This window comes from Saccopteryx bilineata, chromosome 1, assembly GCF_036850765.1.
Source record: "Saccopteryx bilineata isolate mSacBil1 chromosome 1, mSacBil1_pri_phased_curated, whole genome shotgun sequence".
In the NCBI taxonomy this organism is placed as follows: Eukaryota; Metazoa; Chordata; class Mammalia; order Chiroptera; family Emballonuridae; genus Saccopteryx; species Saccopteryx bilineata.
This window is the reverse complement of record NC_089490.1, coordinates 159,603,424-159,622,175: the sequence shown is the minus strand read 5'-3', so window position 1 is coordinate 159,622,175 and position 18,752 is coordinate 159,603,424. Positions and strand designations below refer to the sequence as shown.

General features: G+C 39.5%; 1 protein-coding gene across 2 annotated transcripts in view; it reads right to left on the bottom strand.

Annotated features, from left to right (window-relative positions):
* The window catches only part of FZD3 (frizzled class receptor 3), a 98,573-nt gene that overhangs the window by 74,593 nt on the left and 5,228 nt on the right, over positions 1 to 18,752 (bottom strand). For both annotated transcript variants that reach the window (XM_066278596.1, XM_066278597.1), the window contains exon 2: positions 14,001 to 14,532. In XM_066278596.1, coding sequence (XP_066134693.1) covers positions 14,001 to 14,186 — 186 coding nt within the window. In that variant the 5' untranslated portion in view covers positions 14,187 to 14,532. The remainder of the gene's footprint in view (positions 1 to 14,000; positions 14,533 to 18,752) is intronic.

The following is an 18,752-nucleotide window of genomic DNA, read 5'->3' as shown; positions in this document are numbered from 1 at the left end:
TCTGAAAAGGTAAACAAGATAGATGAACCTTTAACCAGACTCATCAAGAAAAAGAGAGAGAGAACTCAAATAAATAAAATTAGAAATGAGAGTGGAGAAATAACAACTGCCACAACAGAAATACAAAGAATTGTAAGAAAATACTATGAAGAACTGTACGCCAAAAAACTAGACAACCTAGGTCAGTGGTCGGCAAACTGTGGCTTGTGAGCCGCATGCGGCTCTTTGGTCCCTTGGGTGTGGCTCTTCCACAAAATACCACGTATGGGCGCTACCTCGATAAGGAATGTACCTACTTATATAATTTAAAAGTTTAAAAAATTTGGCTCTCAAAAGAAATTTCAATCATTGTACTGTTGATATTTGGCTCTGTTGACTAATGAGTTTGCCAACCACTGACCTAGGTGAAATGGACAAATTCCTTGAAACATATAATCTTTTAAAAATCAATCTGGAAGAATCAGAAAACCTAAACAGACCAATTGCAACAAATGAGATTGAAACAGTTATCAAAAAACTCCCAACAAACAAAAGTCCTGGACCAGATGGCTTCACAGGTGAATTCTACCAAACATTCAAAGAAGAACTAACTCCTATCCTCCTCAAGCTATTTCATAAAAATCAAGAGGAAGGAAGACTTCCAAGATCCTTTTATGAGGTGAGCATAATTCTAATTCCAAAACCAAGCAAAGAACAACACAAAGAAAGAAAATTATAGGCCAATATCCCTGATGAATTTAGATGCTAAAATCCTCAACAAAATATTAGCAAACCAGATCCAGCAATACATGAAAAAAATCATACATCATAATCAAGTGAGATTTATTCTGGGAAGGCAAGGCTGGTACAATATTCGCAAATCAATCAATGTGATTCATCAAAAGGAAGGAGAAAATCCACATGATAATTTTAATAGATACCAAAAAAGCATTTGATAAAATCCAGCACCCATTTATGATCAAAACTCTCAGCAAAGTGGGAATACAGGGAACATACCTCAACATGATAAAGGCCATCTATGACAAACCCACAGCCAACATCATACTCAATGGGCAAAAATTAAAAGCAATCCCCTTAAGATCAGGAACAAGGCAGGGGTGCTCTCTTTCATCACTCTTACTCAACATATTTCTGGAAATCTTAGCCACAGTAATCAGACAAGAAGAATAAATAAAAGGCATCCAAATTGGAACAGAAGAAGTAAAACTATCATTATTTGCAGATGATATGATACTGTATATAGAAAACCCTAAAGTCTCAGTCAAAAAATTACTGGACCTGATAAATGAATTCAGCAAGGTGGCAGGATATAAAATTAATACTCAGAAATAAGAGGCATTTTATACACCAACAATGAACTGTCAGAAAGAGATATTAAGGAAATAATCCCTTCCATTATTGCAACAAAAAAAATAAAGTATCTAGGAGTAAATTTAACTAAGGAGATTAAAAATTTGTACTCGGAAAATTAGAAAACATTGATAAAAGAAATCAAGGAAGTGGAAGCATATACCGTGTTCATGGATAGGAAGAATAAACATCATTAAAATGTCTATATTATCCAAAGCAATTTATAAATTCAATGCAATACCAATTAAAATACCAATGACATACTTCAAAGATATAGAACACATATGACAAAAATTTATATGGAACCAAAAAAGAACACACAAATAGCCTCAGCAATCTTGAAAAAGAAGACTAAAGTGGGAGGTTTCACACTTCCTGATATCAAATTATATTACAAGGCCACTGTACTCAGAACAGCTTGGTACTGGCATAAGAACAGGCATATAGATTAATGGAGCAGAACAGAGAACCCAGAAATAAACCCACACTTTATGGACAATTGATATTTGACAAAGGAGGTAAGAGCATACAATGGAGTAAAGGCAGCCTGTTTAACAAATGGTGTTGGGAATACTGGACAGGTACCTGCAAAAAAATGAAACTAGACCACCAACTTACACCACTCACAAAAATAAACTCAAAATGGATAAAAGACTTAAATGTAAGGCATGAAACCATAAGCATCTTAGAAGAAAACATAGGCAGTAAGCTCTCCAACATCTCTCGCAGCAATATATATATTTGCCAATTTATCTCCACGGGCAAGAAATAAAAGACAGGATAAACAAATGGGACTATATCAAACTAAAAAGCTTTTGCACAGCTAAAGACAATAAGAACAGAATAAAGGACAAACTATACAATGGGAGAACATATTTGACAATACTTCTGATAAGGGGTTAATAACCAAAATTTATAAAGAACTTGTAAAACTCAATACCAGGAAGACAAACAATCCAATAAAAAAAAATGAATAGACACTTCTCCAAAGACGACATACAGATGGACAATAGGCATATGAAAAAATGTGGAACATCATTAATCATTAGAGAAATTCAAGTTAAAACCACAATGAGATACCATCTCACACCAGTCAGAATGGCGCTCATTAATAAAACAACACATAATAAGTGCTGGCATGGGTGTGGAGAAAAGGGAACCCTCTTGCACTGCTGGTGGGAATGCAGACTTGTGCAGCCACTTCGGAAAACAGTATGGAGATTCCTCAAAAAATTAAAAATGGAACTGCCTTTTGACCCGGCCATCCCACTTTTAGGAATATATCCCAAGAACACCATATCATTGATTCAAAAGAAGAAATGCACCCCCATGTTTATGGCAGCACTGTCACAATAGTGAAGATCTGGAAACAGTCCAAGTGTCCATCAGTGGATGAGTGGATTAAAAAGCTGTGGTACATACATACAATGGAATAGTATGGGACCATGAAAAAGAAGGAAATCTTACCTTTTGCGACAACATGGGTGGACCTGTGAACTATTATGTTGAGTGAAATAAGCCAGGCAGAGAAAGAAAAATATCATATGACCTCACTCATTTGAGGAATCCAATGAACAATGTGAACTAAGGAACGGAATTGAGACAGAAGAGGAATCAAAGGGACCAGAGGAAAAGAGGACAGAGGAAAAGGGGACGACAGGATGGGATAAACCTGAAGGGAACGGGGGAGGGCGCTGTGGGGGTGGCAAGGGAAATGTTGAGGGGGATGCATTCAGGGCTACACTAGAATCTATGTAAACACAATAAATTAAAATCAATAAAAAAACTGCTTTCAGTAATCATATTATTAGTAATAATATTGCAATTATTCTGAAATTATACAATGTATTTATATGTGTATAATAAAATTTCAATATAAAAAACAGAAACAAAATTTAAATAAAAACTCTGTACTATTATTTGTATTGAAAGTATCAGTATAAACTTTGCTGTATTAAAAAAAACACACAACCAAACACATTTTTTAGCTTTCTCCATAAGGCCTAAAAATGATTAACCTAATTATCTATTAATAGGCTTAGCACCCAGACAGTGGTCTTTAAATATCATTTCCAACAAAAAGGAACCAGTGCTACCTAAATAAACTGATGATTCAAGGTGTGAAAATAAAGGAAACTTCAATTAAAATTGGAGCTGGGAAGGCCTGTTAGAGGGAGCTCTCAAACATTATCACTCATTGCCGATTACTCCAAAGAGGAAGACATCAATTACAGTGTGAATGAATTCACTTGCAGACCCCCATGGGGAAAAGGGTAACTTGCACAGGAAGCATATACCTATTTTACTACTCCAGCAGGAGAAAGGTTTTCCTTTTGCCCGGCAATTAGTCCAGCTAATGAAAACACTACAGCTCAACCAATGGAGAAGCCATAATTACCTATAAACTCTTACTTTTCTTCAGTGAACTTTCATTTTTCCTTGTTGATAACTTCCTTGACCTACCCTCCTTACTACAGAAGGCTTCCATCTTGTATAACCCGTGAGTATTGCTATGCTTGCTACATAAAATGTTGTCCTACGCATGAGTCATTTAATGAAGTCAAGTAAGTCATTAAATTTAAAGTTTGTTTATTAACGAAGATCTGAGACAGAATTTTACATTTAAAGTTTGTTTATTAACGAAGATCTGAGACAGAATTTTACAAAATGGACTTGGATCATACCAGAAAGCAAGGAAGCTATTAGAAATCAGTAGAGCACTGTAAAAAACACTTAGGAACTACCTTGAAGAGGCTCCCACTACTAAAGATGGAATACGGTGAGCCTCAATAATAATAATAATAACTGCAATGGATTAAAACACATCAAATATGTTAAAAATCCATGAGCTCATACTAATATTAAAAAAAAAAAGACCTCCCTGGTCACCTTTAGAGAGTGCCCGGGACTCAACTTATCCTAAAAACTAATAAAGGAACATGATCAGGTATTTATCCTGTCTCTCTCATATACATTGTACATAGAAGTAATTCAGTAGTCTAGTTAAGAGAGGAAGTTCCTGTTTATAAAGTATTCCAGCTGAGAAATGAGGAAGATTATAATATCACCATTTTTTGTAAACCCCTAATAGAATTATTGATCTAGGAAATCATCACCAATGGCTGCCAAAATTATAAAATGACAGAACTCTGGACAGATAGCTCAGTTGATAAGTGTTGTTAGAATTTAAGTGGTTGCCGGTTTGATCCCCGATCAGGGCACATACAGAGACAGACTCATGTTCCTGTCTCTCTCCCTCTCTTTCTTTCCTCCTTCCTTTCTTTCTAAAATAAATAAATTTTAGAAAGAGGTATTCTTCCCCACTCCCCCCAAAAAATCAAAAAAGGAGACTGAGGAATATGGTAAATAACACCACAGGGATGTAATCAGCAAACTAAAGATTGAGAAACTCTACAGGGCAAACGTGTTACAAGAAAAAAGGGAAAGAGGAAAAGGAAGGAGACACTATAAATTAAAAGAGACTTTGAAAGATATATCATCTGAATGCAATGCATGAACCCTGATTTGAAAAATCAATTATAGAAAAAATTTGAAGTGCTCCAAGTAATATGAACCTAATTGGGTATTTGATGATACTGAGGAAGTGATAAAGGTATGGTGTTTATATTTCTTCAAAGAGTTCTTACTTTTTATATATATATATGGAAATATTTGTGGGTGAAATTACTGTGCTTGTGATTTGCTTTAAAGTAACTCAGTTAGATTTGAGGTCATAAAAGAAACAAGACTAGCTATAAATAGATAATTTTTATAGCTGGATAATGGGTATATGACATTCACTATACTATTGTATCTATGTTTCTATATATAATTGCAATTTTTCACAATAAAAAATTAGAGGGAAAAAAGCTAAACTTTGAGTTTGGATAACTGGGAGACTGGATCAAACATCCTTTATTCTTTTCTTTTGAGAGCAGGGGAGGCAGAGAAACAGACTCCTGTATGCACCCTGACCGGGATCTACTGGGCAAGCCCCCTTATGGGCAATGCTCTGCCCATTTGTGGCAATGCCCTGCCATTTGGGGTGTTGCTCTGTTGCTTAGCAACCAAGCTACCTTTAGTACCTAAGGCAGAGACCATGTAGCCATCCTCAGCGCTGGGGCCAACTTGCTTGAATCAACTGAGCCATGGCTGCAAGAGAAGAAGAGAAAGAGAAAGGGGGGGGAGTGGAGAAGCAGATGGCTGCTTCTCCTGTGTGCCATGACCGGGAATTGAACCCAGGACATCCACATGCCAGCCCGATGCTCTACCACTGGGCCAACCAGCCAGGGCCAAACATCCTTTATTTTTAATGGCTATTCTTAATGAATGAAGGCTTTTCAGGCAGCTTTTAGGCTCTGCATTCCCTCTAGATCTATCCCATTGCCAACTTCCCATGCTATAGAAAATCTTTCATGATAATGACAAAAGAAAATAAGAAATAGAAGCAAACAACACACCATCCCAGGAGTTTTTCCTTTAATTTTCCTAGAGGCTTAGTTTCTTAAAAAAGAAAAGAAAAAGTAGACAAGCCATCAACATTCCAAATAGATTAGGGTGACAGGCAACAAAGAATAATGCTCTGCACTCACACAGCCCTTTAGTTTTTCTTTTTTAAATTTTCTTTCTCAGAGGAGGGGAGACAGAGACAGACTCCTGCATTCACCCCAACTGGGATCCACCTGGAAAGCCCACTAAGAAGCAATACTCTGCCCACCTGGGGCATTGCTCTGTTCTGAGCTCTTCTTAGCGCCTGAGGTGGAGGCCATGGAGCCATCCTCAGCGCCTGGGGCCAATTTTTCTCTAATCAAACCATGGCTGCAGGAGGAGGAAAGGGGGAGAGGAAGAAAAGAGAGAGGAGCAAAAGGGAGAGTGGAGAAGCAGATGGGCACTTCTGTGTGCCCTGACCAGGAATCGAACCCAAAACATCCACTGAGCCAACGCTCCTCCACTGAGCCAATCAGCCAGGGCTACTTTAGCTTTTCTTAAATGATTGATTTTAGAAAGACAGAGAGAACAAGGGAAAGACAGAGGGAGGGAGGAGGGGAAGAGGGGGAGAGACAGAGGAGGACAGAAGAGGTGAGAAACAGAGAAGCATTCATTTTGTTCCATTTAGTTGTGCATTCACTGGTTGCTTCCTGTACATGCCCTGACCAGGGATCAAACCTGTAACCTTGGTGTTTCAGGATGACATTCACTGACTGAGCTAACCAGCTAGGGCTAGCATTTTAACTTTTTAAAGCTCTTTAATACACATGTCATTATATCATTTAATCTTAACAATAACCTTGTAAAATGGACTGGGAAAACTTCATTTTCTTGAGAAAACCAACACAGAGAAGTCACAAAACTTGTTAGTAGCAGAAAACAAGTCTTCTCACCTCTTTCTAGTGCCTTTTACACTAAATTGTTCCCTTTCTATTCAATTTAATTATTCAGTATGGGAGAAAGGCTGCTCAGACCTCTTTTATCACCACTAAAGTCACAAATACCTGAAAACGTGTGGGTTGGTAAAGACAGTTACTAACATTTTATTGTCCATGCTGCACAGCTCCCAAAAGTTTACTTAGCAATTTGGACAGATGTGGCTCTTTTGATAGCTGCATCTGGCTCATAGACAAATCTTTAATAAAAAAAAGTTAAAAATATAAAACATTCTTATGTTCAGTGTGTCCGTAAAGTCACAGTGCACTTTTGACCGGTCACAGGAAAGCAACAAAAGATGATAGAAATGTGAAATCTGCACAATAAAAGGAAAACCCTCCCAGTTTCTGTAGGGTGATGTGGCAGCATGTGTGCATGCGCAGATGATGACATAACACCGTGTATACAGCAGAGCAGCCCACGGCCACGCCAGTCGAGATGTGGACTGTACAGAGGAAAGTTCAGTATGTTCTGTGGCTCGCTAAATTCGAATCCGTGACCAAAGTGCAACGTGAATATGGGCGCGTTTATAATGAAGCGCCACCACATAGGAATAACATTACTCAGTGGGATAAGCAGTTGAAGGAAACCAGCAGTTTGGTGGAGAAACCCCGTTCTGGTAGGCCATCAGTCAGTGACGAGTCTGTAGAGGCTATACAGGATAGCTACCTAAGGAGCCCTAAAAAATCATTCATGAGCCCACATCGAACTGCACTGAATAGGTATGAAACTGGGAGAGTTTTCCTTTTATTTGGTGCAGATTTCACATTTCTATCATCTTTTGTTGCTTTCCTATGACCAGTCAAAAGTGTGCCATGACTTTACAGACATGCTGTATTACAATCCATTCATTTCCTACCACTCATGTTCATTGTTGCAGGTGGCTGGAGACAATCATAACTGTCCTCTGGGACAACACCAAATTTTTATTGGATAATGCCTAACGTACACGGGTGGTTGTGAGGTCAGGAAGTAAACTTCCCTCCTTTTAATCAAGTAATCAGCTAGCTAATTGCAGAAACTCTTTTGACGAAGAAGGTGGCTAAAAGAAAAAAAGATGAGGAGTATCATACTTTTCAGCAGGAATGGACAGAGGAATTCGCCTTTGTGGAGAGAGCAGGTTCTGCAGTGTGTCTAATATGCAATGATAAAATTGCATCAATGAAACGGTTAAATAGAAAGCGGCACTTCAACACACAACATACTACATTTGCATCGAAATATCCAGCGGGGGACAGCAGGAAGAAAGCATGTCAAGAGCTACTGTACAGAGTGCAAGCTAGTTAGCAGCAACTCCGTGTTTGGACCCAACACGGTGACTGGAATTCAGCTAGCTCTGCTGGTGCTTTAGCAATTGTGAGAAACGGAAAGCCATTCACAGACGGGGAGTATGCCAAAACATTCATGCTTGATGTTGCCAATGAACTTTTTGACAACTTTTCGGATAAAGACAAGATAATCAAACGAATAAAAGACAAGCTTCTGTCGGCAAGAACTGTTCATGATCATACCATCATTATGGCAAATCAAATTGAGAAAACACAAGTGAAGGACATAAATGCAGCACCATTCTTTTCTCTCGCTTTGGATGAGTCAACAGACATAAGCCATTTATCCCAGTTCAGCGGGACCGCAAGGTATGCTGTCGGTGATACACTACGTGAGAAAAGTCTTGCTGTTTTGCCTATGAAAGAGACAACAGAGGGGAGGATTTATTCAAGTCTTTCACTGAGTTCGCTAAAGAAAAAAATCTACTGATGGATAAACTTATTTTCGTGTGTACTGATGGTGCTCCGTGCATGGTGGGGAAAAACAGAGGATTCGTAGCGCCTCTTTGTGAACATGAAAAGAGACCCATCCTAAGTTTTCACTGTATCCTACATCAGGAGGCGCTTTGTGCTCAGATGTGTGGAGAGGAGCTTGGTGAGGTGATGTCCCTGGTCATTCGAGTAGTCAACTTTATTGTTGCCTGAGCTTTAAATATTGCCAGTTTAAAACACTGCTGGATGAAGTTGGGAATAATTATCCTGGTCTGCTTCTACACAGCAATGTGCATTGGTTATCAAGAGGGAAGGTGCTCAGCCGTTTCACAGCTTGTCTGAGCAAAATCCGAACTTTTCTTGAAATGAAAAACGTCAAGCATCCTGAGTTAGCTAACACTGAGTGGCTCCTGAAGTTCTGCTATCTCATGGACATGATTGAACATCTGAACCAGCTCAATGTGAAAATGCAAGGCGTTGGAAATACAGTCTTATCCCTTCAACAAGCAGTGTTTGCATTTGAAAACAAGCTGGAACTCTTCATCGCTGACATTGAAACAGGTCATTTACTACACTTTGAAAAACTGGAAGAGTTTTAAGATGCATGCACAGCAAGTGACCCTGCTCAACATCTTGATCTCCAGCAGCTAGCAGGCTTCACATCTAATCTCCTGCAGTCATTCAAAACATGCTTTGGAGAATTTCGTGAGTGCACTCATCTTTTTAAGTTCATCACCCATCCACACGAGGGTGCAGTGGACAGTGCCGACCTGAGTTACATCCCCGGTGTCTCCATCAGAGATTTTGAGCTACAACAGGGGTCCCCAAACTTTTTACACAGGGGGCCAGTTCACTGTCCCTCAGACCGTTGGAGGGCCGGACTATAAAAAAAAACTATGAACAAATCCCTATGCACACTGCACATATCTTATTTTAAAGTAAAAAACAAAACGGGAACAAATACAATATTTAAAATAAAGAACAAGTAAATTTAAATCAACAAACTGACCAGTGTTTCAATGGGAACTATGCTCCTCTCACTGACCACCAATGAAAGAGGTGCCCCTTCTGGAAGTGCTGCGAGGGCCGGATAAATGGCCTCAGGGGCCGCATGTGGCCCACGGGTCGTAGTTTGGGGACCCCTGAGCTACAAGCTACTGACCTGAAGGCCTCAGACATGTGGGTGAATAAGTTCAAGTCACTGAATGAAGATTTGGAAAGACCTGCAGGACAGAAAGCAGAGTTGTCGAGCAAACACAAGTGGAGAGAAATGAAAAAACTTCAACCCGTGGACCAGCTGATTGTCAACACTTGGAACTGCTTCCCGTCACATACCACACACTGCAGCGTGTGAGTATTGCTGTACTGACAATGTTTGGCTCTACGTATGCACGTGAGCAGTCTTTCTCACATCTAAATAATGTTAAGACCAACCTAAGATCATGTTTAATGGATGGAAGTCTCAATGCCTGCATGAAGCTTAACCTCACCAGGTATCAACCAGACTACAAAGCCATCAGCAAAACCATGCAGCACCAAAAGTCGCATTAATGGTAAGAAGTACTTTATTCATCATTGGTTAGCAACAGCATAACAACGTTATTAAAAAGAATTCAGAGACTTATTGTACTTTAAAAGTGTTGGTCTTACATAATATGCACACATTTACTTGTATTTAGTGTTACACATATTGTATGGCTCTCACAGAATTACATTTTAAAATATGTGGCATTCATGGCTCTCTCAGCTAAAAAAGTTCCTGACCCCGGAGTAGAGATAGCTTAGCATGCCATCATTATGAATGTTCCATGAGCCTACAATAGGGATGCAAGTTCATTTGGAACACACATATCTTCTTTCTAATTCTTTCTGTGTAGGATTGTTTAGAAATAGAATTTGAGGCCCTGGCCGGTTGGCTCAGCGGTAGAGCTTCGGCCTGGCATGAGGGGGACCCGGGTTCGATTCCCGGCCAGGGCACATAGGAGAAGCACCCATTTGCTTCTCCACCCCCCACCCCCTCCTTCCTCTCTGTCTCTCTCTTCCCCTCCCGCAGCCAAGGCTCCATTGGAGCAAAGATGGCCCGGGCGCTGGGGATGGCTCCTTGGCCTCTGCCCCAGGCGCTAGAGTGGCTCTGGTTGCAATAGAGCGACGCCCTGGAGGGGCAGAGCATCGCCCCCTGGTGGGCAGAGCATCGCCCCTGGTGGGCGTGCCGGGTGGATCGCGGTTGGGCGCATGTGGGAGTCTGTCTGACTGTCTCTCCCCGTTTCCGGCTTCAGAAAGAAAGAAAAAAAAAAAAAAAAAAAGAAATAGAATTTGAAATCAATCAATATTTGCAGATCACCTATTGTGTGCCATGGATTGTGCTAGTTACTTTATAAATCTCTCCTTCACTCCCAACATTGTTTTTTCACAAATGAAGAAACCAAGACACAGGATGTTAAGTGACTTAAGTCCAAAGTCTTCAAGTTACTACATGGCACAGCCCAAAGGTGAACCCAAATTAGTAAAAATATCTTTAATGACTTGCTTCTTACCACCCTATTTGCTTTCCAAAGGAGTTGTACTACTTTCTTTTTTTTTACAGAGGCAGAGAGAGAGTCAGAGAGAGAGGGATAGACAGGGACAGACGGACAGGAATGGAGAGATGAGAAACATCAATCATCAGTTTTTCATTGTGGCACTTTAGTTGTTCATTGATTGCTTTCTCATATATGCCTTGACCGTGGGGCTACAGCAGACCGAGTAACCCCTTGCTTGAGCCAGCGACCTTGGGTCCAAGCTGGTGAGCTTTGCTCAAACCAGATGAGCCCACGCTCAAGCTGGCAACCTCGGGGTCTCAAACCTGGGTCCCTGGCATCCCAGTCAGACACTCTATCCACTGCGCCACTGCCTGGTCAGGCATTGCTTTCTAACCATACTAGAAACAAGGGTACTCCTACTTCAATCTTTTTGTGTGAGAAAACTGGTGTAATTAATGCACAGTAGGGACTACACGCCTGGAACAAAATTACTATATTAAACCAATACCCATTTTCACATATCCTAATCTGACAATCTGTATCAAATTTCTATTTTACTTGTTAGATCTTATGTAATCAGAGGAAGTGCAGAAAATGTTTTGTTCAACCCCTGTGGTATCTTCAAATATTTGGAATATAAGGATGCACTCCACATTTCAAAATCTATGAATAATCTTTCTACAAATTTTCCCAGACACATTTATGTTAGTCTACTTGGGAGTAATGAACCTTTGAGTATTATCATAAAATGAAGAATTACAAAACACACAGTCTTCAATTTGCTGAAAGCACTGTAAAAGTGGATTAAAGACTAAAGTACAAAACATTCTCTGTAAATTATATGCCATATAGCCAAATTAATATGAGATTATGGGTAAATAGTAAAAGCTATCACTTTAGAGTACTTACTATGTACCAAGTATGTACTTTATACACGTTTTCATTTTATACTTTACAAAAGCTTATATGATTATTAACTCCATTTTACAAGGAAAGAAACTATGGTAAGAAAAGTTCACATAACCTGCCAGAAGTAATAGAGCTAGAAAGTGATAGAGCCAGAATTCAAAGCCAGGTCTGTCCAAATCTAAAACCTATGCTCCTTACTGACATCATTTCCTGCCTCCTTGTTCATAACTGGTAAACCTACCCTTGTCCATAATTTAAAAACCAGTATAGAAATACATACATACTTACTTAATCCTGTTATTAGTTATATCCATTAACTTGTCATAGTTTTCTATTTTTTTTAAGTGAGAGGAGGGGAGATAGTGAGACAGATTCCAGCCACTGGCTGAGGAGAAGAGGAAGAGAAGTGTGAGGGGGAGGGGCGAAGAAGCAGATGTACGCTTCTCCTGTGAGTCCTGACAGAGAATCATACCCGGAACATCCACAAAATCAGCTGATGCTCTACCACAGAGCCAAGCGGTCTTTAGGTACTTTTAATGACTGTACTTTAGAAACTATGACAGGCCCTGGCAGGTTGGCTCAACGGATAGAGAGTAGGCCAGGTGTGTGGATGTCCTGGGTTCAATTCTCGATCAGAGCTCATAGGAAAAGCACACATCTGCTTCTTCTCCCCTCCTCCTCAAGCTTCTCTTCCCCTCTCTCTGTCTTCTCCTCCCATCCTGGCTCGATTGGAGTGAGTTGGCCCCGGGCACTGAGGATGGCTACATAGCCTCCAGCTCAGGGGCTCTGGTTGCAATGAAGTAAGGGCCCCAGATGGGCAGAGCATCGACCCCTAGTGGGCTTTGCCAAGTGGATCCTGGTTGGGGCTCATGCTGTCTCTGCCTCCCCTTCTCTCACAATAAAAAAAAAGTGTCAAAAAAACTACCATTAGAAAAATTCGAGTAAATTTTCATAAAATCCTGAGAGGTCAAGGAAAAAAAACCCACAAAATTTACACAACAAAAACTCTTTCATTGCTTTGGAGTTACTGTTCTTTAAAAAAAAATAAACTGATGGTAAATATGGTAAGGCCAGAAAATCATTTTAAGCATTTAAGAAAATTCAAATACTGTAAACCACTAGCTTAAAGGATGAATAAAAGAACTCATTTGTCAAAATCACATTACTGCCAATACATAATGACTAAATTATAGGTATTATTATATTTTGCTCTTTGTCTAAAGCAGGGGTCCCCAAACTTTTTACACAGGGGGCCAGTTCACTGTCCCTCAGACCATTGGAGGGCCGGACTATAAAAAAAACTATGAACAAATCCCTATGCACACTGCATATATCTTATTTTAAAGTAAAAAAACAAAACGGGAACAAATATAACATTTAAAATAAAGAACAAGTAAATTTAAATCAACAAACTGACCAGTATTTCAATGGGAACTATGCTTCTCTCACTGACCACCAATGAAAGAGTGCGGTGGGGGCCGGATAAATGGCCTCAGGGGGCCGCATGTGGCCCGCGGGCCGTAGTTTGGGGACCCCTGGTCTAAAGCTTTATTATCAGCCAAATAACAGAAAAGATATAATCACAGCTTGGGCAACTTTAAACTTCTAAATGGCTATTATCTGTAGTGTTCCAGTGTTTCAAATTTCTTTATAAAAGTATGTCTAAAAAATAAGTAACATTTCCCAAACATCAATCTTTCAAACTATTAGAGTTTGAACCTAAACATAGAGCTTTTTAATGTATAAGACGTAGTTTAAAATAACATATTCTTTCTCTGTTTTTTTTTTTTTAATTTATTCATTTTAGATAGGAGAGAGAGAAAGAGACAGAGAGAGAGAATGGGGGGAGAAGCAGGAAGCATCAACTCCCATATGTGCCTTGACCAGACAGGTGCAGGGTTTCGAACCAGCGACCTCAGCACTGCGCCACCACAAGTCAGGCTCTCTGTTGTTTATCAGTCACATTCATTAAATTAGTTAACAGGGCACTATAAGGAACACTTTTTTAAGATATGTCAAAGAACAGATTAAGTCTTACCTCCATTGCTAAAGCTGCTGTCTGTTGGTCATAGTGATTCAGAAGATTAGGCATGAAGGTAGTATTGTAAGGCAAATCCTGGCACATCCTCAAGGTAATAGGTTCACAAGAAAACAAACTGTGCCCATCTATATGCCACACAAACATAGTCAAGGGCCAAAGGTAGCTGATCCAACTCATAGCCATCCTTCTTGGATCTGAATGAGATTTGGATGATCAGGCTTATTCAATATGTATTTTTGATCTTTACACACCTACAGGTCTCAGCTTGAATAAGCACTTCTTCTATATCTTACTATTAAGTTCTTCAAACTGTTAAATACTCTTTGCACTGTCAGAGGTTTGTAAGGTTGGTCTCATAAAAGGCGTTTGTTTTTGGTTTCACAATATGGGAAAATGACATCATCTTGTTTCTTCTTTTCATTTTATTACATAGGGCACATTTGTCCAACATATCAAGTTGATCAACCGCATTCCCAAACAACAGATTCCATCTTAGGAGAAGAGCTATTTCTTCTTTTGATTCAAATATCTGAAAAGCATTTTTTTTTTAAAAAAAAAAAAGGAAGAAATTAGTCATTTCCTCTCAAAACATTATGAACTTGATATAAAATCTTTGATGAGCTCAATAATGTTTCAGAATATAAAATTAATATACAAAAAGTTAGATTTTTATATTATAACAGTAACTATCATAAAGAGAAACAAACAACCATTGATGAGAGATATCATACTGACCTAACAGATAAAATACATAGGTAATTCATAAAGGGATAGTACTATAGTTTTTCTGTCTTATCATTTATGCTATAAACAATCATTAAACAGCATTTAAAATATAAATTAATATTTTATGTCAACTGTATTGACAAAATTTTTTTAAAAGCATTTAAAGGCAAATTTTCTTCCCTCAATTGTTTATAATATAGTTTAGATTATCTATATTGATTGCAATTTTCATTTACCACAAGCTGTAATTGACACATTTTGAATTTTTTTTTTTTTTTTTTTGCGTTTTTCTGAAGCTGGAAACAGGGAGAGACAGTCAGACAGACTCCCGCATGCGCCTGACTGGGATCCACCCGGCACGCCCACCATGGGGCGACGCTCTGCCCACCAGGGGGCGATGCTCTGCCCATCCTGGGCATCGCCATGTTGCGACCAGAGCCACTCTAGCGCCTGGGGCAGAGGCCACAGAGCCATCCCCAGCGCCCAGGCCATCTTTGCTCCAATGGAGCCTTGGCTGCGGGAGGGGAAGAGAGAGAGAGGAAAGTGCGACGGAGGGGTGGAGAAGCAAATGGGCGCTTCTTCTATGTGCCCTGGCCAGGAATCGAACCTGGGTCCTCCGCACGCTAGGCCGACGCTCTACCGCTGAGCCAGCCGGCCAGGGCCATTTTGAAAATTTTTCATGCTGTTTTCTCATTTTATTTAAATAGCTGCCATACCTACAATCTAAGCTGTTAATTTTTTTGTGTGTGTGTATTTTTCTGAAGTTGGAAACCAGGAGGCAGACAGACTCCCGCATGCGTCCGAGGGGGATCCACCCAGCATGCCCACCAGGGGGCAATGCTCTGCCAATCTGGAGCGTCACTCTGTTGCAACCAGAGCCATTCTAGCACCTGAGGCAGAGGCCATGGAGCCATCCTCAGCACCAGGGCCAACTTTGCTCCAATGGAGCCTTGGCTGCGGGAGGGGAAGAGAGAGACAGAGAGGAAGGAGAGGGGGAGGGGTGGAGAAGCAGATGGGCGCCTCTCCTGTGTGCCCTGGCCGGGAATCGAACCCGGGACTCCTGCACACCAGGCCAATGCTCTACCACTGAGCCAACCGGCCAGGGCCTAAGCTGTTAAATTTAAAATTTGTTATATGTGTTTTAATCATCAACAGAGCATTTTTACATTAGTTGATTTGGCAGAAGGTATCAAAAAGATAAAATATAAATAAAAACAAAAAGATATGGATTAAATCATCTTAGTAGCTGTGTGAATGGAAACATATTGTTTAACTTTTCTGAACTCAGAATTTTTCTTCCTGAAAATACCACCCTCAAACAGGGATGCTGCAGAAGTGAATTATGAGATAAGGAATGTAAAAGTATTCTATAAATGATAAAGCAGCATCAAACATTAGGTAGTTTTTTAACTGAATTACAACTGATACAAAGGCTACCATTTTCAACCAAACACTGAACTGGCCAGTAGAGGCTGTAAAAGTAGTATCGGGAAATTTTCCCACAATGCATCATCTTTTTAGATAGCACAAAAATTTAGTACCAAACACACAGATGCAGAGATATTTTATCAACAAATGTTTCATTATATAGAACCAGGCTACAGAGAAAATAAATTACCCCTAGAAAGTCAAAGCAGAAATAGGAATGATTCCCAGTTAGTTTCCACTAAGCTTTAGATCCTTTGAGTTGCCTTTACTTTTCCAGAGGCATAAATACTTCTCTCATTTGGGAATGAAGGGGTGTGAGTAGATCAGAAGTCAAGTCTGGCAGGAAAAAAGCATATTCTAAGTTATAATCCTTTCATTTAGTTTAGTGATGATGTTAAATTTGCTTTTATTTCATATGCATTGGATATTTCTATGTTTGTTGTCAGGAACCTAGTTTGGGAAAACACTGAGAAATTCAGGTTCAGAAATTCTCAGAGACCAAGATTAACTAGAGTACTTAAATGCTAGGGGTCATGACAGCTTAGACTTTGAGACCTGGAACTGGTTTGGCTTAAGCAGGGCAAGATACTGTCCTTTGTGCACTGGCTACCAATGATTGAAACCTCTGCATCCCAAGCTTTAGTTACTAGGCAGAAAAAAACTATTTGGAAAAAGTAAAAGAATGGCTGAATCTTCCCAATCTCTCTCTCTAGCAGATGGTCTTGAGTAGTGGAGGAAAAAAGGGAAGTCTGTGGTCCCTAGCATTAATAACATTAAAGTTATGAGCACTCCCTGCCTCAAATGCCTCATCTTTCTATACCAAAATCATTAAATCGGAAACCTTTGTCAAAGCCTCTTGGCCTGTCACTTTTTTTTTTCCTCCTTAAAGCTGGCCCTGGAAATTTGAAATCTGGCTATAGAAAATTGACACTGAACAGTTGTTTATACTTAAGTTTAATGATCATTCCGCACAGTAACAACCATGTGTATCATTAAATATGTGTCAAATAACTGCTGAAAGCTTTATTTGGTTACAGCATTAAAACTACCATGTAAGTTCAGTCTTTGTAGTTTGTTGCTTATACAGCATGTTCATCTGCTTGCAACTAAAAAAAAAAAAAATTAAAGGGAACACTGCTCCTTATTAAATATGTATATAATAATAATTTCAAATATTTCAATGTACAAATCTATTTTTATAAGAAGTAATGGGTTTCGCCCTGGAGAGGTAGCTCATTTGGTTAGACTGTTGCCCCAATACACCAAGGTTGTGGGTTCAATCCCTGGTCAGGGCCCACACAAGAATCAACTGATGAACGCATAAATTAGTGGAACAACAAACTGATGTTTCTCTTTCTCTCTCTAAAATCAATCAATAAAATTTTTTTTAAAGTGATGGGTTTCAAATTTATGGTTCAAAGACTACCACATAAAACCTGAGGAAGAAACTGAGCAATGCCTCATTGGATCTTTAAAACCAGATGAGACATCCCTTACACTTTTTCCTACTCTATTTTACCTGACTTCTTTTCAATCATTCCTTTTGCCTCATTTGGAAATAAGGATTCCCACCATTTTATTAGCTTCCTTTATGTTCTACAACATCTGTACTACCATATAGCAAAACTTTGGTAAAATCTATTACATTAGGGTGGGCCAGAACAATTATCTTAATATATCAAGACTATAGTTTATGATTATTAAAATTAAGGAAAAACGTCATATACAGTGAGACAAAAAGAAAGAAGAGCAAAAATAGTAAGAATTTCTATATCCCCCCAGTTAGAGGTTCTCTAATTTTAAAGTGTAGCAGATTCATGGATTCTCCCCACAGGTCTAAGAAACCTGAATCTCTATAGGACATGCATTCTAACAACTATCTCAGGTGCTGTTACAAGTGCTATATAAGCCATATTTTAAGAAATTCTAGCCTAAATTACAATAATTTAAAAAAGTATAAATATATTTGAATATAATTGTATGCTTAGCAAAAACAAGACATAAAATTAATTAAAAATTTTTTTTAAAAAGCAGCTAAAGGCCCTGGCCGGTGTCTGTCCTGGGTCTGGTTCCCATCAGGGCACACAGAAGTGACTATCTGTTTGGCCTCCCCCTTCTGTCCCCCTCCTGCAGCCATGGCTCAGTTGGAGCAAGTTAGCCTCGGGCACTGAGGATGGCTCCAGTGGCCTCCCCTCAAGCACTACAATAGTTAGGTAGCCCAGCAACAGAGCAATGGCCCCAGATGAGCAGAGCATTGCCCCATAGGGGGCTTGTCCGCATATGTGGGAGTCCTTCTGTCTCCTGCTTCTCACTTAAGGAAAGTAAATAAAAGCAGTCAAATAATACTTTTAAAAAAATGGGAAAAGGACATGAATTTACAAAAGAAACACAAATAGCTGATACATGAAAAGATATTCAAATTGACTAATAACAAAAAATGCAAATCTGAGGTAGCATAGCAACTGATTTTCTTTCTTTTTTTAAAAAATGCAATGAGAGGAGGGGAGGCAGTGAGACAGACTCCCTCATGCACCCCAGCTGGGATTCACCCTGCAAGCCCAGTAGGGGCGATGTTCTGCCCATCTCCGGCTGCTG